At 39.2% G+C, this 21,658-nt stretch overlaps 2 protein-coding genes across 4 annotated transcripts in view; one reads left to right on the top strand and one right to left on the bottom strand.

The window, feature by feature from the left end:
- Positions 1-20,861, bottom strand: part of RNF13 (ring finger protein 13) — a 181,521-nt gene extending 160,660 nt beyond the window's left edge. Inside the window, exon 1 of one of the 2 annotated variants that reach the window (XM_032173827.3) lies at positions 20,723-20,861. The gene's annotated coding sequence lies outside the window, so the exon portion shown is untranslated. The remainder of the gene's footprint in view (positions 1-20,722) is intronic. The other variant, XM_032173828.2, reaches the window with a different exon arrangement.
- Positions 16,263-21,658, top strand: part of ANKUB1 (ankyrin repeat and ubiquitin domain containing 1) — a 55,398-nt gene continuing 50,002 nt past the window's right edge. Inside the window, exon 1 of one of the 2 annotated variants that reach the window (XM_058427082.1) lies at positions 16,263-16,408. In XM_058427082.1, the coding sequence (XP_058283065.1) occupies positions 16,384-16,408 (25 nt within the window). In that variant the 5' untranslated portion in view covers positions 16,263-16,383. The remainder of the gene's footprint in view (positions 16,409-21,658) is intronic. The other variant, XM_058427084.1, reaches the window with a different exon arrangement.

Genomic DNA, 21,658 nt, shown 5'->3' with positions numbered 1-21,658 from the left:
AAATTTCTTGGAGGCTTTGTTCATTTCTTTTTATTCTTTTTTCTCTAAACTTCCCTTCTCTCTTCATTTCATTCATTTCATCTTCCATCAGCGATACCCTTTCTTCCAGTTGATCGCATCTGCTACTGAGGCTTCTGCAATCTTCACGTAGTTCTCGAAACTTGGCTTTCAGCTCCATCAGCTCCTTTAAGCCCTTCTCTCCATTGGTTATTCTAGTTATCCATCCTTCTAATTTTTTTTCAAAGTTTTTAACTTCTTTGCTATTGTTTTGAATTTCCTCTCGTAGCTCAGAGTAGTTTGATCGTCTGAAGCCTTCTTCTCTCAACTCATCAAAGTCATCCTCCATCCAGCTTTGTTCCGTTGCTGGTGAGGAACTGCGTTCCTTTGGAGGAGGAGAGGTGCTCTGTTTTTTAGAGTTTCCAGTTTTTCTGCTCTGTTTTTTCCCCATCTTTGTGGTTTTATCTACTTTTTGTCTTTGGTGATGGTGATGTACAGATGGGTTTTTGGTGTTGAAGTCCTTTCTGTTTGTTAGTTTTCCTTCTACCAGACAGGACCCTTAGCTGCAGGTCTGTTGGAGTTTACTAGAGGTCCACTCCAGACCCTGTTTGGCTGGGTGTCAGCAGCGGTGGCTGCAGAACAGCGGATTTTCGTGAGACCACAAATTCAGCTGTCTGATAGTTCCTCTGAAAGTTTTGTCTCAGAGGAGTACCCGGTTGAATGAGGTGTCAGTCTGACCCTACTGGGGGGGTGCCTCCCAGTTAGGCTGCTCAGGGGTGAGGGACCCACTTTAGGAGGCAGTCTGTCTGTTCTCAGATCTCCAGCTGCGTGCTGGGAGAACCACTACTCTCTTCAAAGCTGTCAGTCAGACAGGGGCATTTAAGTCTGTGGAGGTTCTTTGCTGAGTTTTTGTTTGTCTGTGCCCTGCCCCCAGAGGTGGAGCCTACAGAGGCAGGCAGGCCTCCTTGAGCTATGGTGGGCTCCACCCAGTTCGAGCTTCCTGGCTGCTTTGTTTACCTAAGCAAGCCTGGGCAATGGCGGGCGCCCCTCCCCCAGCCTCGCTGCCGCCTTGCAGCTTGATCTCAGACTGCTGTGGTAGCAATCAGCGAGACTCCGTGGGCATAGGACCCTCCGAGCCAGGTGCGGGACACAATCTCCTAGTGTGCCGTTTTCCAGGCCCGTTGGAGAAGCGCAGTATTAGGATGGGACTGACCCGATATTCCAGGTGCCGTCTGTTTCCCCTTTCTTTTACTAGGAAAGGGAACTCCCTGACCCCTTGCACTTCCCGAGTGAGGCAATGCCTCGCCCTGCTTCGGCTCGCGCACAGTGCGCTTCACCGTCTGTCCTGCACCCACTGTTAGGCACTCCCTAGTGAGATGAAACCGGTACCTCAAGCAGAAATGCAGAAATCACCAGTCTTCTGTGTCGCTTGGGCTGGGAGCTGGAGACCGGAGCTGTTCCTATTCGGCCATCTTGGCTCCACCCTCAGTATAATGAAAGATTTGTTAATTTCATAGATTTTTTAAAAAACCAATTCTTGTTTTGGCTGAGTTTTCTCTTGGCCTTATTTTTGGGAAACTGAGCAAACTGGCTGGCACACATGATTATTTGTATGGTTTTAGAGGATAAATGACAGTTACTTGTCTAATGCTGGTCACTGAAAAATTTGAAAATTTCCCAAGCATCACACTAAATCCTAACTTCACATTTAAATCTGTGACAATGAATTTTTAAGACCAGTATTACTTTCAGGAAATTCACTTCCAAATAAATTTTAATTCTGAAGATGAGTCAACAGTGTGATACCAACTGCTTCACTGCCAAATAACACTCATGAAACAGCCAACCATCTCCATAAGAAATCCACCAAGTAAGCTCAGATTCCACTAGTTCTGAAGCTACATTCCTGACCTTCACTGGCATCTCGAGAACTTGGACCAAAATATTCCACTACTAAAAGAATTGTTATCTTTTCCTAATTTGCGAAAAGAATATGCAAAGAGTAATTTCCATTTTTTTCAAGAAATGTACCTTATACTACAATAATCATCAAAAGAATATGTACTGTACCAAGCACTAACAGAAAAAAATCAGTGAACAATTAACTATTTTAGTGGAAAATTTATAATAGCCAGTCACACACCATTTAATAGGTTATTTTTCCTACAAATGTGATTATGGTCACATATGTATATAACATATATATGGCACTATAAAATTTCCTCCAAAATAGTGTTCTCAGCTCACACACCACCTAAATATATCAATAACTTCCTAGTGTTCCTTAAAAAGCATCAAGATTTCCAGGAATTCTGGCAACTAGAACTTCTAACACATACTGTATTAGTCCATTTTCATACTGCTATGAAGAAATATCTGCCCCTGGACCCTCCCAAATCTCATGTCCTCATATTTCAAAACCAATCATGCCTTCCCAACAGTTCCCCAAAGTCTTAATTCATTCCAGCATTAACTCAAAAGTCCACAGTCCAAAGTCTCATCTCAAACAAGGTAAGTCCGTTCCACCTATAAGCCTGTAAAATCAAAAGCAAGTTAATTATTTCCTAGATACAATGAGGGGATAGGCATTGGTTAAATACACCCATTCCAAATGAGAGAAACTGGCAGAAACAAGGGGGCTACAGGGTCCATGCAAGTCTGAAATTTGATAGCAGGGCAATCAAATCTTAAAGCTCCAAAATGATCTCCTTTGACTCCATGTCTCATATCCAGCTCATGCTGAGGAAGAGGTGGGCTCCCGCAGACTTGGGCAGATCTGCCCCTGTGGCTTTGCAGGGTACGGCCCCCTTCCTGGTTGCTTTCATGGGCTGGCGTTGAGTGTCTAAAGCTTTTCCAAGCATGTGATGCAAGCCGTTGGTGGATCTACCATTCTGGAGTCTGGAGAACAATGGCCCACTTCTCACAGCTCCACTAGGCAGTCCCCAGTAGGGACTCTGTGTGGGGGGCTCCAACCCTGTATTTCCCTTCCACACTGCCCTAGGAAAAGTTCTCCATGAGGGCTTCACCCCCTCAGCAAACTTCTGTCTGGACATCCAGGCAGTTCCATACATTCTCTGAATTCTAAATGAAGATTCCCAAACCTCAGTTCTTGACTTCCGTGCACCTGCAGGCTCAACACCACATGGAAGCTGTCAACACTTGGGGCTTGCCCCCTCTGAAGCCAGGGCCCGAACTGTACCTTGGTCTCTTTTTGCCACAGCTAGGACCTAGGACACCAAGTCCCAAGACTTCACAAAGCAGCAAGGCCCTGGGCACAGCCCAGCAAACCATTTTTTCCTCCTAGGCCTCTGGGCCTGTGATTGGAGGGGCTGCCATGAAGACCTCTGACATGCCCTGGAGACATTTTCCCTATTTTCTTGGCAATTAACATTTGGCTCCTTTTTACTTAAGCAAATTTCTACAGCTGGCTTGAAATTCTCCTCAGAAAATGGGTTTTTCTTTTCTATTGCATCATCAGGCTGCAAATTTTCCAAACCTTCATGCTCTGCTTCCCTTTTAAACTTAAACTCCAATTTCAAACCGTATCTTTGTGAATGAATAAAACTGAATGCTTTTAAGAGCACTAAAGTCACCTCTCAAACAGTTTACTGCTCAGAAATTTCTTCCGCCAGATTCCCTAAATCATCTCTCTCAAGTTAAAAGTTCCACAAATCTCTAGGGCAGGGACAAAATGCCACCAGTCTCTTTGCTAAAGCATATCAAGAATCACCTTTTCACCAGTTTCCACTAAGTTCCTCATCTCCTTCTGAGACCACTTCAGCCTGGACTTCATTGTCCATATGACTATCAGCATTTTGGTCAAAACCATTCAACAAGTCTTTAGGAAGCTCCATATTTTCCCTCATTTTCCTGTCTTCTTCTGAGCCCTCCAAACTGTTCCAACCTCTGCCTGTTATCCAGTTCCAAAGTCACTTCCCTTTTAAACATAAGTTTTCGGGTATCTTAGTAGCAGTACCCACTCCATTGGTACCAATTTACTATGTTAGTCCATTTTCGTACTGCTATGATGACATACTCAAGACTGGGTAATGTATAAAGAAAAAGAGGTTTAATGGACTGACAGCTCTACATGGCTGGAGAGGTCTCAGAATCATGGCAGAATGCAAAGGAGAAGCAAAGGCATGTCTTACATGGCGGCAAGCAAGAGAGCATGTGCAGGAGAACTTCCCTTTTATAAAACCATCAGTTCACATGAGACTTATTCACTATCATGAGCACAGCACCGAAAAAAACCACCCCATGATTCAATTACCTCCCACCAGGTCCCTCCCACAACACATGGGGGTTATAAGAGCTACAATTCAAAATGTGATTTGGGTGGGAACACAGCCAAACCATATCACATACTATATTTAAATCCCCATAGTTTTTTAAAGCTTTTAAAGACACTGGATCAGAAGTTGTCATAAGCAAAAGTGTTACATCAGAAATCAAAACAAAACAAAAACAACAATAATAGGGCTTCTCTTTTTAAGCAAAAATAAGATGTCCAATATGTTTTGCAAGAAAGCAGAAGTTTGCCCAGCAAATTCCTCTAACACAAAGCCTTCCAAAGTAAAAGCAAGCATAATCTAAGATTTTTAACTACCACAATCAACCAAAGCCAAAATTTTTTCACCTATGCAATAAATGTTTTACAATCTGATTTTTCAACAAATGAAACAAAATGATCAATTTTTTACCTTTAATAGATTAAGAAAAACCAGGTTTTTCTGGCCGGGCACAGTGGCTCACACCTGTAATCCCAACACTTTGGGAGGCCAAGGCAGGAGGATTGCCCGAGGTCAGGAGTTTGAGACCAGCCTGGCCAACATGACAAAACTCTGTCTCTACTGAAAATACAAAAATTAGCCGAACCTGGTGGCTCGCGCCTGTAATCCCAGCTACTTGGGAGGCTGAGGCAGGAGAATTGCTTGAACCTGGGAGGAAGAGGTTGCAGTGAGCCACGATCGCCACTGCACACCAGCCTGGGTGACGAAGCTAGACTCCATCTCAAAAAGAAATAGGTTTTTCCAAAATATCAAATTCTTTCCAATCTCAGGGCCTTCATACCAATTGTTCTCAATCCCAAAGTTACAGTTTCTCATTCAGTGTATATGAGATGTGATCTGGTCATCTATACTATTCACAGTATTAACATGTACTCCAGGTGATTCTTATAAATGGAAAATACATTTTTAGTTCAGTATATCACAAATCTCTCAGCGCCTGTGACAAAAATAAATGTTCCCAGGCCCCTCCCCTTGAGATGCAGACAGAAAACCTATAATTTGACTTTAAAAAAAGTTCCCTATTGAATTCGTATAATTAAGTCAAATTTGGAAAGCACTGTTTTGAACCAAAGATTGGCAAGTGGCGTACCAAGTCATTATTCATAAACTTCTTGCAAGTCAATAGGCAGTGGGTAGAGGGTCAAACTACAGAAGAAAAAAAAGAGAGAGAGAGAGATAGGAGTGCTAACAAAAACAGACTTCATAATTCTTTCAAATACCACTGTTGTCACCAGTACCACAGGTTGCCAACCCTAGCAATAAGCCACACAGCAAACAAGAAAAAGACCATTGACAATGAAATTGCTTTCATGAATAGCAGAATATTAAACACTATTTAGGGAAAGATGGTAGAAAATTCTGGTTTTCTTGATTATCAAAATATCAAATATCATGCACAGTGTACTTGAAGGTATTAATGTCATCTATCTCCCAAACCAGAATGTTTTATTTTCATGATTCCTCACATAAATGTCACCATCACTGTATCCAACATTGATAGAAAACTTAATTTTGTGCTAGGCAGTGTGTTAAAGCATCTGACATTAATGTTTTTCCTTCTAATCATCAAAACAACATGTAAAATAAAACAAAAACAACACAGGAAAATAGTAACTTGCACTGTCATTCCATTTTCCCTATTTTAGGGGATTCAATTTCTATGTTTAAGTGCTAGAGTCTAACTGACTGACTAAATGAACCAGTTCCCTCATCCCAATTCCTCCTTTAATTTTTGCAATTTCTGAACAAAAAGCTGAGAAGTCCAATGACTCACACTTAGTTCAGGTGTTAAACATGAAACTTAACATGGCTTACCATGGTAATGGTGGAGCACCAGATCAAGTTACACCATTCCCATTGATTATAACAACTGTTTCTTTAAAAAAAAAAAAAAATAGAGAGATAGGGTCTTGCCTTGCTGCCCAGGCTGGTCTTGAACTCTTGGCCTCAAGCGATCCTCCTACCTTGGCCTCCCAAAATGCTAGGATAACAGGCATGAGCCACCACGCTCAGCCTAAAACAACTGTTTATTGAAAATATCACCCACAGCCCTGTTCTTGGTCTTTTCTGGACACCACACTCCCCTGGCAAGTGTTTGCAGCCTGCCTATGCACCTACCATGCCTCACTCTTCTTATAATCATCTTTCCTTTTTTTAATATAATACGACTTTCTATCACACTATAATACTTGTTATGTTTATTGTTTAGTGTTCAGCTTTGCCACAAAAATATATACTCCTCAAAGACAGGAATCTTTATTTTATGGATGTATCACAAGTACCTAAAGAGTGCCTAGCATGTATTAGGTGTTTAATATCAATATTTATAGACTGAATGCCTACATAGCCTCTCTTGGTATCTTCTGCACAGCCTCTATGCTCAAAAAAAAATTTAAGACCTTAACATTAAAAATGTTAAAAGTTTATATATACTTTATATATACAGTCATCCTTGGTATCTGTGAGAGATTGGTGCCAGGACTGCCCGCTCATACTAAAATCTATGGATGGTCAAGTTTCTTACCACAGATGGTATAATATTTGCATACAACCTATGCACATCCTTCTATATACTTTAAATCATCTCTAGATTCCTTGTAATACTGAATACAGTCTAAATGCTATGTAAATAGTTGTTATACCATATTGTTTAACATGTTCAGTACAAATGCAACCATCCATTTTTTTTCCTGAATATTTTGAATACTGGTTGAATCCACAGATACAGAGTAACGGATACAGAGGGCCAACTGTAAGTTAATATTTAAAAATATGTAAATATGGCTAGGCATGGTGGCTAATGCCTGTAATCCCAGCACTTTGGGAGGCTGAGGTAGGTGGACTGCTTGAGTCCAGAAGTTCAAGACCAGCCTGGCCAAGATGGCAAAACTCTGTCTCTACAAAAAATACAAAAATTAGCTAGACACAGTGGCATGCGCACGTAGTCCCAGCTACTCAGGAGGCTGAGGCGTGAGGATCGTTTGAGCCCAGGAAGCAGAAGTTGCAGTGAGACAAGATCGTACCTCTGCACTCCAGCCTCGGTGACAGAGCAAGACCCTGTCTCAAAACGAAACATAAATACTATGAAATAATAAATTAATTTGCTGAATCATGTAAACTCTGGATGGTGGGACTCTGTGGTTTTTGTTCTTCTTTATATTTATCTGCATGTTTCATAATAAAAAACTAAAACTCCCTAGACAATTTCATTTTACATAATATATACAGGAGACTAGAAGAAAATACATGAAAATATTAAGAGAAATCTGTTCTACTTGCTCAAGTTTTCTAAGTGTGCATTACTTTTATATAGCAAAATATTTCTTAAATGAGCAAGCAACAAGTCTTTTAATTCACAAGTTTATTCATAATTTGGAGGAGATGAAATGATTTGAAGTAAAATGTGTAATCAAAAAAGAGAAAGGGCAGATCTTGAGCAGAGTTAACAAACCTGAGCTGTCATTTTCTGTCTGTAAGCCTTTAATTATACTCAAAAGACTCTATCCTACACTATAGTCCTTATAGTTATTATTGCCATAAAGGTCAAATGTAGCAGCCACTTGGGCTCTGAAGCATCTGCATTCATTAGCAACACATCATAATCAACCACAGGTGATAGCTTAATTGTGATGCCATGGATTACCAGCATTCCATTTCCCTCTGACAAGGAGCTTAGCACTGTGCTCAGGCCCAAAGGCATAACCACCCAAATGCCAAAATCTCAGAATTTCAGATCTATCTGCTGGAGCCACTCCAGACACCAATTCTGTACCAGTAGAGATTCAAACAGGAGAAACTATTCAGTAAGTTAAACAAAAGGTATTCAGTATAAATGATTATTAAGCTATGATAGGACAGTAAATATAAAGATACAAAGAGGGGTAGGGAGGGGCAGGAGAGAGGGATTCCAAAAAGGCATCAGGAAACTTCTAAGAGTGACGAATATGTTCATTAACTTCATTATATAGGTGGTTTCATGATTATATAAATATATCAGAACTTATCAAAGTATATACACTTTACGTAGTTTATTGTATGTGAATTATAAGTCAGTAAAGCTGTTTTTAGTTTTTTAGAGAAAAGGAATTATTAAACTATAACAGAGTAACACTGAGGGAGACGATTACAAAGAAACAAACTTGGAAGAGAGCCTGAGGCTGAAATTCAGTTTTCATTGGAGCAGGTGTGGTTGCAGCACACTAGGTAACAGAGAATCTCACTGGGTTGACCAGACCAGAGCTGGTCCAAGGTTGCCCGGCAAACAATAAACAGTCCACTGGGGTGCTGATGGGTAGGTGTGCAGGCAGTCAGGGCACAGCTGCAGGCACCAGGCCTGGAATGTACAACATCTGCGTCAAGAGGGTTGCTGGAGGTGGGGCACGGTGGCTCATACCTGTAATCCCAGCACTCTGGGAGGCCGAGGTAGGCGGATCACCTGAGGTCAGCGGTTTGAGACCAGCCTGGACAACATGGTGAAACTCTGTCTCTACTAAAAATACAAAAATTAGCCAGGTGTGGTGGTGCCTGTAATCCCATCTATTTATGAGGCTGAATCACTTGAGCCCGGGAGGCAGAGGTTGCAGTGAGCAGAGAGTGTGCCACTGCACTCCAGCCTGGGCAATAGAGCGAGACTCAGCCTTAAAAAAAAAAAAAGCGTTGCTGGAGCCTGGGCAACATAGCAAGACTCTGTCTCTACAAAAAATACAAAAATTAGCCAGGTGTGGTGGCATGCGCCTATAGTCCCAGCTACTGAGAAGGCTAAGGCAGAAGGATTGCTTGAGCCCAGGATTTGAGGCTGCAGTGAGCTATGATCGCCAGTGCACTCCAGCCTGAGCAACAGGGAAAGACTTTGTCTCTTAAAAAAAAAAAAAAATCAGGAAAAATAACTAACAGGTAGTAGGCTTAATATGTGGGTGATGAAATAATCTAGTCAGCAAACTCCCGTGACACAAGTTTACCTATATAACAAACCTGCACATGTACCCCTGAACTTAAAATAAGTTAAATTAAAAAAAAAAAAAAAAAGAGGATGACCTCTGACCTAGTTTTCTTTTGGAGTTTTTTGATACAGACATACTTACAAATGGACATTAACTAGACATACTCATATAATCCTGTATGTGTCTGTTTATCAATCTACCTAACTATATTTGTGTGTATATCTTTAAAAAACAAAAAAAGGCCCAAAGGAAAACAAAGGACAGAGGTCATTTCCTTTCACAAAAAAAAATATTTTTTTTCTAGTCTAGGATATTATCCATCTATGTTTTTAAATGAAAATGTTTTACATTATACAACAATTTGATTGTTACACTTATCAGCTTCTAGAGGCTGCCAACATCCTTGGCTTGTAGCCTCTTCTTCCATCTTCAATGCCAGCAATGGCAGATTAATTCCTTCTTATAGCACATTATTCCAAACTCCTCTTCTGCCTCCCTCTTCCATTTTTAAGGACACTTGTGATTACACTGGGCCCACACAGATAATCTTCCCAACCCAAGGTCCTTAATCACATCTGCAAAGTTCCTTTTCTCATACAAGGTAACATATTCACAGATTCCAAGTATTATGATACGGACATCTTTGGGCAGTCATTATTCTGCCTACCATGGTAATTATCACATTTCTTGGCAACATTCTAATTTATTCATTTACTTATTTATATCAGTGTGGAATCACAGATTACTGTTTTATTCAATGGGTTATAATCTGCTATTGTATTATTATTTTGATGTTCAATTGTTTGGCCAGTGGAGGCTTATTCAAGCGAGCTTTTGTGTCTTTTTGATGTGTTCCCAACATTCTTGAGCACCTCCTTGTTTTCTGGCACAAGTTTTTCCAGTCCTGTCTTGTACTTTTCCTGCCCCAGCCCTGAAATCAGCCATTTCTTTAAAGAGATTATTGTTGTTTATAGGAATATACAGCATCAGAGAAACAACTTTCTCTCAAATAACAAAAAACATAAAAGTCTTTGTACTGTTTTTACAACTTTAACTCTGTTGTTACTTCAAAATTTTAACATGTTATTTTATTTTAATAACATGTCTTCCAAAGTTCAAAGTAATCACCTGTATCATATTGTATTATGATTTGCATGCTTTTTTACTTGAAATTATAACAAACATTTTCCCTTGTTGTTCAAACTTCATAACCACTATGTTAACAGCTACTTTGTACTGCTTTTATATGGCTGACACATGACTTTGTCTACTTTCTTGCTGTACAACATTGAATTGAATTCAACTGTTACTATTACAAATAATTTTCCAGTGAATATAAATCCTTCCATACTTCTGATTATCTTCTTGGGATAGATTCCTTGACATGGAATCACTACACCAAAGAAACATTTTAAGACTTCATACATATTGCCCAATTGCTTTCCAGAAAAGAACATTCCTATTTATATTTCCAAATAAATGTGCATTTCTTTGTATCGATTCTCCCTTTTTGGTTTTTTGTTGGTGTTAGGTGAAATTATACATGACAAAAATAGCTAATATCAAATGCTTACTACATATCTGGCTCAGTACTTCATATAATTTCTTTTAACCCTCACAACTCTATAGTAGGTTCCACTGTCTTTCCATAAATATAGGAATAAAAACTTAGCTCAACAGCACAAAGTGCTTAAAACAGTGCCTAACACACAGCAAGCACTTTATAAATATTTCCTCTTATTTTTAAGTGTTTTAAGTGTTCAGTTACTTGCCCAGTAACACTTACCTCTTAAATAGTAAAGCTAGGATTCAATTAAAAGTCTGTGTCATGAAATACTGCTCTTCCCAAATCATCCAAGTATTGCATAAATTTGCATTTCTGTAATTACTTATGAGGTTGAAATTGTTCACATTTCTATTCATAATGAAATTTTAAGGCTATTTGAAAACTTCAAGAAAAACAGAAAAACTAATGTATATTAATGGTAATTTACATATTCAAATTAGCTTCTGTTCTAATTTTATCTTTATCATTCATGGATCTCTGTACCAGACTCTGTGATAAATATGGTTTATCCCTGAGGCTTTCTCTGTAACAACAAAATTAAGTTGCAAAATAATTATAACTTTGAAAATGAATTACGTATTGACACTTCTCTCCAAACCTAAAGAAAATGAAATGATCTACCTTCTGTAATAATGACCAACTATATGTAACATGATACCAGAAATGGAATAGCCCAAGTATAGTAAGATAATAGTTCAACACTATGCTAAAAACATACTTCATAGTTTTCACATTCAGGGAAATCAGACATCTTACAGATCAATTCTTTAGTGTTCCACTTTCCACTTTCTTATTTACCCACGTGATTCAGCTTGCATATGGAAAAAAGAAAGTAAGTGACTGTTAAAGGCAATAAATGTTACACACAGAATCCATTGTGTTTCTACATACCAGCAATGAACTATCCAAAAATTAAATTAAGAAAAACTTCCATGTATAATAGTATCCAATAGAATACAATACCCAGGAATAAATATAACAAAGGAGGTGAGAGACTTGTACACTGAAAACTATAAAACACAAAAACACTGCTGAAAGATATCAAACACACATCCAGGTACTCAAAAACTTAACATTGTTAAGATGGCAATACTACCCAAAGCAATCTACAGATTCAATATATTACCTATCAAAATTTCTACGGCCTTTTATGCAGAAATGGAAAAGCTGATTCTCAAATTCATATGGAATTGCAAGGGGCCCTGAACAGGCCAAACAATTTTTAAAAAGAACAACAAAGCTGGAGAACTCACATTTCCCAATTTCAAAACCTTACCACAAAGCTACAGTAATCAAAACAACATGGCACTGGCATAACAATAGATATACAGACCAAAGGAGTAGAATTGAGCATCCAAAAATAAACTGATATATTATAGCCAATTGATTTTAAAGATGCCAAAGACCATTCAATGGCAAAAGAACACCGTCTTCAACAAGTGGTGCTGGGACAACTATTCACATGCAAGACAATGAAGTTGGAATTTATACCATATACAACAGTTAACACAAAATGAATCAGTGATCTAAATATAAGAAGTAAAATTATAAAACTCTTGGAAGAAAACATAGGATAAATCTTCACGGCCTGGGATTTGGAAATGGATTTTTAGATATGACACCAAAAGCATGAGTCAAATAAATAAAATGGACTTCATCAAAATTCAAAATATTTATCAAAGGACATTATCAAAAAATTGAAAAAAATCTACAGAATGGAAGAAAACATTTGCACATTATATATTTGATAATGAACAGTCTAGTATCTGGAGTATATAAAAACACAACTCAATACAAAAACACAAACAATGTAGTTTTTTAAAAGCGCAAAGAACTTGAATAAACATTTCTCTAAAGCAGATATACACATGGCCAACAAGCACATGAAAAGATGCTTAAAATCATTAGTTATCTGAGAAATGCAAATCAAAACCACAGTGAGATACCACTTCATACCCATAAGGATGGCAATTATAATTTCTTAAAAACAGAAAATAAGTGTAGGCAAGGACGTAGGGAAATTGGAACCCTCACACATTGCCAGTGGGAATGTAAAATGGTTTAGCTACTGTAGAAAGCAGTTTGGCAGGTCCTCAAAAAGCTAAACAGAATTACCATAAGACCCAGCATTCCATTCTTGGTATATACCTGAAGAAGTGAAAACAGGTTCTCAAATAAATCCTTGGGCACAAATATTCACAGCAACATAGTCATAATAACTAAAAGGTGGAAACAACCCAAATATCCATCGATGGATAAATGGATAAACAAACTGATATATATACATGCAAAGGAATATTCTTCTGCTATGAAAAGTAAAGAAGTACTGATACATGCTACATGTGGGTAAACCTTGAAAATATTTTGCTAAGTGAAAGAAGCCAAGGATAAAAACTCAAATATTGAAAATTCAATTTATATAAAACATCCAGAATAAGTAAATCCACAAAAACAGAAAACAGATTTGGTTGCCATGAGCTAGGGGCATCAGGGAATGAATGCTTAATAGGTATGGGATTTTACTTTAAAGTGATAAAAATGTTTTCAAACTAGACAGAAGTGATGGTTGCACAGCACTGCAAAGGTACTAAATGCCACTGAACTGTTGCTTTAAAATGGTTAATTACGTGAATTTTTACCTCAATTTTTTTCTTAAAAAAGCAATTAACATTTATAATCCATGTTGGATAAATGTGGAAATTATAAGCAGCTCTTCCTCTTTGAGGGTCAAAAGTGTAAATGACAAACGTAGTAAATACGCAAATAAAATATTCTTCAACATTTAATGAGGTGTTTAATATCTAAATAAAGTAGATGTTTCTCCCTCATGACTTCATTCAGAAATATTCATTTATCACCAGCTCCTCACTAGGATTATTTTCCAGTGGAAATTCATTCCCTCTATAAAGTTTATCTGGATATTTCTATCATTAGAAACAGAGCCTGGGCAGGGAGTGGTGACTCACACCTGTAATCCCAGCACTTCGGGAAGCTGAGGAGGGAGGATTGATTGGGGCCAGGAGTTTGAGACTAACCCAGGCGACAGAAAAAGACGGTCTCTTTTAAAAAAACAAACAAAAAGAAAGAAAGAAACTGAGCCTGAACTACATTCACTTTCAGTCAATTCAAGGTCAACGTATTTCTAACTCCTTAAAAATGATTCTAAGCCAAATTCTTGTAGCTGACCAAGAGCTCTCTTACATCAAAGCGCAAAACATCCCAAAATTTCAGTTTTCTTTTCAGTTTACATTAATCTGGCAATAAACATTTAAATGTTTTAATGTCTGAATATTTCATAATTATTAATATTTAATAATTATTAACTCTATAACCACAAAATTGACAATGTTCCTCAGACTTTATTTCAAAGTTAAAAAGACTGATTTCCTCAGGAAGATCTACATCATTGAAACAACTAGAAATAACAAATACCTTCCTCAGGGAACACCTTCTCTTAAGAGGAATATAAAGGTAGATATAAAAATGACTGATTATGTTACTGCCTGCATAAAATTCCTTAACAGATTAAGCAGTTTTCAGAATACAGTTCAGAACTAAACTGTGGTTTAGCACAGAAGTTCTTCATAAACTGGCTCATCTCTGTATATTTAGCTTAGTCCCTTGCCATTCCTCCAGTCTTTTTTCTCTGTAACCATGAACACTTTCTCTTTTCCCATACTCTCATTATATGCTTCTCTATGCCACCAAAACGCAACACAATTAAATGGCCCGTCACTCCCATTATTCCTTAAGCTCCTTAAAGTTAGGAGCTATACATTTTCTAATTCTGTATACAATACCTAGCATCTAGCACAGTATCAGAGGCAAGTGACTGTCGTATAAATTAAAAAATGGAAGTGAGTAACTATTATGATCCATTATTAAGGTCTAAAATACTATGGCTTATTTTTCCTTTACATAATGGCAAAGGGGGAAACTATATATTAGGTAATATTTTGCTCTATTTTTCAAAATTACAATGTAATCTTACTGGTAAATAGCATCAACAAATTTTGTAGACATCTTTTCTTAAACATGAGTTTATTAACTAAGAGTATATATTTAGCTTGATGCTTATTCAATGGAAGCTCATGCTTGGCTCTATATTATCTACATTAGTGAAGTGAAACATTAGTGCAAGAGATATTTTACAAGAAGTCGTAAAAACAGATTTTAACTGGACAATTCCAACTACTTCATTTACAGGTGAGGAAATGAACTGAGAGGTTAAGATATTTATGCAAAGTCACCCAGCTAATTAGCGGGAATGTTGAGTGACACCCAGACTCCCATAATATTGATGCTTTCAGCTACAATATAACTTTATTCCTATTCCAACCTCATAGATAAGCCAGGGGATTCTCTTTTTATTTTTATTTTATTTTATTTTTTTGAGACAGAGTCGCGCTCTGTCACCCAGGCTGGAGTACAGTGGCGCGATCTTGGCTCACTGCAACCTCCGCCTCCCAGGTACAAGCAATTCTCCTGCCTCAGCCTCTCATGTAACTGGGATTACATGAGCACGCCACCACGCCTGGCTAATTTCTGTATTTTAGTACAAATGGGGTTTTACCATGTTGCCCAGGCTGGCCTCGAACTCTGGCCTCAAGTGATCTGCCCACCTCAGCCTCCCAAAGTGCTGGGATTACAGACGTGAGCCACCACGCCCAGCCGGATTCTCTTCTTCTCACCCTCAATCTACGGGGTACACGGGTCCTTAATACATGCCACATTTAACTGACTCCTTTAATCTTTAAGATCTAGCCTCTGCCTTAACACCTTCTCCCTGTAATAAACATTTGATGACTACCTACATTTGTTGAGCATTCAACACATCTAAGCCATTCCACTGGGAGGAAGGGGAAAAGGGAGAGACAAATGTGAATAAGAAAGACATGGTCCCTTCCTTCAAATGCTCTGCAAAATTAGTTACAATCTGGTATAGTATTCATTATTACCATCTGCTTAAATAGGTACAAATACATAGTACGAGAAAAATCAAATTACCGTCTATTATGAAAATGCACCTTATTTCTCCCATTAGCAGATAAGCTCCATGAGGGCAAGGATTTTTCTCTTTAGAACAGTGCCTGACATAGAAGGTACTCAACAAATATTTGAGGAATAAATGCTACAGAAAAACCCCTAAGCAGTAGGATCCAAGTAATGTTTCCAAAAATGGTATGACAAGATATGTAAACCTTCTTCTCATGCTCAATAACATTTTTCTGTTGGTTTACTAAGAACTTGACAGGAAACTGAAAATAGTTGAGATGGATATATTTTACTACTTAATTCAACATCATACTCTACCCAATTGTACCAAACCCTAGAAAACCTTCCAAGAAAGGAAACCTACAGTCCTTCTATGACTTAGTCCTGAGCCCTTTTTCAAGTAGAAAGAGTCTCCAGATGTTTTCCTTTTTTTCTTATAATAGGTTCTGGGATCTCTGTGTTTGCCCCCACTTGTGAAGATAATAATACTGATAACAAAAACATCTCAATTACTATCTATCATGTACCAGACACTTTCCATATATTAACTCAGTATTTCAAAACAACTCTCAGAATTGGTATTGTCATCAACATGGTTTTACAGAATGGAAAAAACGGTAAGCCTCTTATCCTTTGAGTCTCTTCTTCCACAATCCTGGCTATAAGTAAAATACAATCTCATCAGCTGTACCCTGACTTTCATTGTTGCCCCCCATAACAAGCACACAGGCTCTCTAATTCTAAAGGTTTTGCTATTAACCAATTCAAGGTAACAAAGACAGGATAATAAAAATAACAAATCTGGAGATGTTCAAATGTTCAACAATTCAACATTCAACATATGTTTATAAATGCCTGGCACCACACAAAAATCACACTATCAAAATTCTTAGGGTGAGAATCCCTAGCCTCCAATTTACTAGCTATTTTTTGAATAAATGGGAGCCTTGCTAGGTCTAAAAATTTTTCCTCCCCACTAGCTTACCTCCTGATCTCCCAGGACACGAATCAAAATACACTAAAGGGAAAAATAATGGGTGCATCTTCATTGAGAAATCTGTACTTGTGAGGAATTTAAGGAGTCACATCACTCTTGTGAAACTCTGACCCACAGAGGAGTGGTTACTTTTAGGTCATTTCCTGACAGTGTAAGCATTTGTTCTCTTCCCTTTTCATAGAATACACAGAGCTTCCAGTTTTCATTCTACATTTCCAAATGTCTGAACAACTCCTCAGCTCCAAAAGTAAACTCCCTATCATCCTCTCTCCTCCTAAATCTCCTTCCACCAAAACCTGTTCTTCATGATAATATACTTATTTCTGTTAATAACATCACTATCCTCCCAAAAATTTGTCCTAGGCCTATACTCTGGTCAGTTCCCAGTGTCAATGTCATTATAATGTCAACATCTTTCAAATCTATACCTTCACTACAATCATCACTTCTTGCCTCAACTACTATAATTAAACTCCATGGTATTCCTACTTCTAGGCTTCCACTCTTCCATTGGACCTGTTCACAAATTATTATCCATAAAGAGAGTTTCTTCTTAATTAAAAATCATATATAAAATCTTTAGTCTGACATTTAAGAATCTCCATAATCTGTATCCATCTATCTTTACCAGTCTGGTCCTTAAACATATATCCTTACCAAATGTATTCTGCTTTTCCTATCTCTATACCTTTGCTTGGGCAGTGTCCTCATGTGGAACTTTTTTTTTTCCACCCTCCTTCAACTGCTAACAATCTTTCAAATGACCTCATCCTCAATGAAAAAAAAAAAAAAAAAGGCTAAGGCATATAATTTATTAAACATATACTCCATCTGATTGCTTCACAAATTATCTGAATCCCACAAAAACAAGTAAGGAAGGAGTTAAGGAAATTGAGGAGGAGCTTACCCAAGGTCACCAGCAAGTAAGAATCCACAGTAGCCCCACAGCATTCCATATTTTTTAATAAGACACAAAAGAGATAGACATTCTGTAGTCAGAATACCTGTGTTCAAATTCCAGCTACTACACCAGCTACTTGTGTGAACTCACAAGGTATGTATCTGTGATGCCTTAATTCCCCCACTTCCCACTTAAAAAATGAGGATAAGACAGGCATGATGTATCACACCTGTAATCCCAAGCACTTTGGAAGGCTGAAGCAGGTGGATGACTTGAACCCTGGAATTTCTCATACCAGACTGAGCAACATAACGAGACCTTGTCTCTACAAAAAAAAAAAAAAAAAAATTTTAATTAGCCAGGCACGGGGGTGTATGACTGTAGTCCCAGCTACTTCTCGGGCTAAGATAGGAGGATCCCTTGAGCACAGGAGGTCGAAGGTGCAGTGAGCCATAATCGCTCCAGCCTGGGCAACAGAGCAAGACCCTATCCCAAAAATAAATAAATAAATAAAAAGGAAACAATTTACTATCTACCACATCAATGACTGTAAGAACCACCTGAGATATTATAAAGCATTTAGAATTGTATTTGGCTCATAGTAACCAATCAATATTAGCTACATTACTGTTTTGTTGTTATTGATATACTATGCTATATAAACTTTGACAATACCAATCATATGCTGTGTTGTTCCCAAATCAACTTTTGTGTAATGTAAAAGATTCATAAAAGTTCTATATGCTCAATAAATATCTACAGAATACATACATTTTTGAACAATGACTCACCAGTATGTTTTATTAAAAGGAATTCGCTTCTAATTTTGTTTCCTCTTTTGGGAAAAGTAACAATGCTTACCAAATTTCTTCCCCTTTTTATGTCATGTGAAACTATCATATGCAATGCGATACGGTAAACATGACAAATGGTGCAAAACACTGTTTTGACTGAAACTCATTTGCCTCCTGCTAAACATCATTAATTCCCAGATTTAAAAATATTGTTATTTAAATGCCAACCATTTTTAGGTCACACCTACATGAAGTAAGCAAAACATACCATGATGGTTGACCAAACTATTTCATTTCATACATCTCTTATGGCAAGAACTATAAGGCATAAAATGCCTTCCTAGCCAACTTAACTCAAAGACATAAATCTATCCCTTTAGTCATACCCTCAGTCCTACCCTCACTTAGCTAAAGTTAGTGCCTGTAAAAGTTCTGATAAATCTACATTATTCTGGAATGCAGAAAAATATCAAGGGAAGAAAGCTGAATGCTTGCAACAATTTATGCCCCTCCAAAATTATTGAGAAAATTAGCTTTATACAAGCATAGATAAGAACTTATCCCAAACCCTTCAGTATTATACCTCTCAAACCAAGATTTTGTCTATGATTTGCATTACACATAGAGACAAGATGTCAAGCTGCCTAGCTTCAAACAAAGGCAGAGGTTAAAAAAAAAAAAAAAACTAATAAAACAGTTCTTATTCCCTACATAGAGAAAAATAACTGCGTTTCTCTCCAATAGTTTCCAACAAAACAAAAAAAAAAAATTTATGTAATAGACAAATTTTGTTTCATTTAATCCTCATAACAACTCATTTCTTATTTACGGAAAATGTCACAGAATTAGTAAATGGCAGAGCTGAACCCAGCTTGACTCCCAAATTTGGAATCTAGTATTTTGAAACATTTGTTTTTGCCATAATCCATAATACACGTTACATTTCCATCTTCCTCTTGACACACACATATTGTTAAAAACTGAAACAAAAGCTTCTTGCCATAATATTTACTTTTATTCCATACAATGTCCTCTGGTATTTTTTTCTTTCTTTTTAATGCTTATGTCAATGTACTAAATTGATTCTAAAATCTATTAATGAATCCCTATGGGCCCTGCACTACAGCACTGCACTACACTTCTTATCTCCTGTTTAAAGTTCTTTTTAATTGCTACCACTGTCCAGTTTTGTTACTTCGAGATGGAGCTAATGTCCACCCATTAAAAAATTGTGCTTAAATAGAATAAACCCTTGAAAACCTACCTTAAATCTTGAATTGATCTGTTTCTCCAAAACAACTCTTTGGAGGCACAGCCACCTTACTTATTTATATTGTATCAAAAACTGCAGATGTTCTCCTTGGAGAACAACACATCATTGTTGAAAGGAATGCATCAGTTTTCACTGTTCCTGCTGCATCACTGACGAACAGCAATAGCCGGGCAGGTTTGGGGCAACAAGAGAGGACCCGAGCAGCTGCCCACGGTGCTGAAACTGATGATGAAACGACAGTTTGGGAAATTTACTATTTACTATTGTCAGATTAGGACAAAATAGAGGAATTTACCAGACACTGGCAGAGAAAACTGAGTGGCTGCCACCAAAGTTGCATGAGTGCTTCCGGGATACTACTGTTTGGCTTCGATGTCTGCCCACTCTCTCTTTCTCTCTGGGACAAAGTTCTTTAATAAGTGCAAGTCAAGTCAAGTCAAGCATACAGGCAGAGCTGCTGATTGACCGTAGTATCTGGCCCTAGCAGGGGTTAAGTCCCAAACCTGCAATCTGAGCTTCCAGGGAAAGAAAAAGGGGGTGGGGGTAAAAGAGAGGAAGTGACTGCCCTCCTTCTACTCAAAGACAAAACAGCCCCCTCAACTAAAGTCAAGCGATTTGCCCGAGGACGTTGCGGCAGGTGCTTGACCAAGAAAAGCCTTCCAAACATGTTTTCCAGGCACGCTCTTGCAGCCTCAAGAAGGGAATGAGAGAAGCAAAACCGGTAACAACTTTGGACACACAGAAACTCGCGGAATGAGAGTGCAGGGGAGACTCGGTTCCCCGAGGGCAAGGCTATTTTATTCCTTTTGCAAAAAGCCTAATTCACTTCTCGCCCAGCTCTAGAGGAGCAGCAAAGACCTCAGCAGCAGGGCCGGCTCCGAGCTCGAGGGCCAACAAGCGGGGTATGTTCTCCGGGCCGCTCGATAACCCGCTGCCCGGCTGCCGCGAAGCCGGACAGGGTCTTACCTTGAAGTCCGGCCCCCGCAACACAAACAGTCTCGCCAGCCGCGTCGCTGCGGGAGAAGTCTCTACTCTGACTTCATGACTGAATATCCGCACCGACCCCCACAGCCCGGAGTAGGAGCAGGGACGACAACACCGAGGCGAAGAGGAAGTCCCGCCCCACGCGCCTCATTGGTCCGCACCCAAAGGCACAGAAAACCCATTGGGCAACATGGTTGCCTGTTAAGGCTCTTTCCCACTCTCACGCGGAGTCTCGCTACTTGCTCTAGCCCGGCTCGGAGAAATGCCCAGTTTGCGAGTCTCGTTCTTGGCCGCGTGATCCGTATTCCCTGGAAGGGAAGAGCAGGGTGGGGCAGGCGTCTGCGGAACTGGAGCGCGGCTGAAGAAGCTGCTCTTGGCAGAGGAAGGGGCAGGCTGGCAAAGTGGATTGGCTGTGGGCGCCTGCCGCTAACCATAGGCCCCTAGAAACGGAGACCGTAGGATCTGGAGGGCGCGGGACCAAGCGGGCAGGGCCGGTCGGTCTGATCCGCTCCGGCTGTTGGGACAGAATAGCCCAAGATCCGGCTGCCCGGCTGCCCCCGGGCGGGCCTGGCCGTGGCGCTGACTCGTCTCCTCCCTGCACACTACACTCACCCGACCTACTAAAGAGGCGAGGGCGAGGCCTCATCCGCCCGCCTTCCGTACCGTGCCCAGTCTGAGATCAGGGTGAGTGGGGACCGTGGCCACACCTTAAAGTAGGGCTCAAATTGTTAAAGATGCGAGCGGCCCGAGGTCTGAACGCCAGTCCCCCGAGGCCTGGCTCGGATCCGCGCTGGCATCAGCACTCTGGGCCTGACACGCGCCATCACCGGGGCTTAGCAAAAGTCAAACCATGTGATTCAGGCCCTAGGTCAGCCTTTTAAAACCCTTGCCTCCTTTTGATGAACCAAAAATCTCCTC

Source organism: Hylobates moloch, unplaced genomic scaffold, assembly GCF_009828535.3.
Source record: "Hylobates moloch isolate HMO894 unplaced genomic scaffold, HMol_V3 SCAFFOLD_13, whole genome shotgun sequence".
Taxonomy (NCBI): Eukaryota; Metazoa; Chordata; class Mammalia; order Primates; family Hylobatidae; genus Hylobates; species Hylobates moloch.
This window is presented reverse-complemented; position numbering and strand designations above follow the sequence as displayed.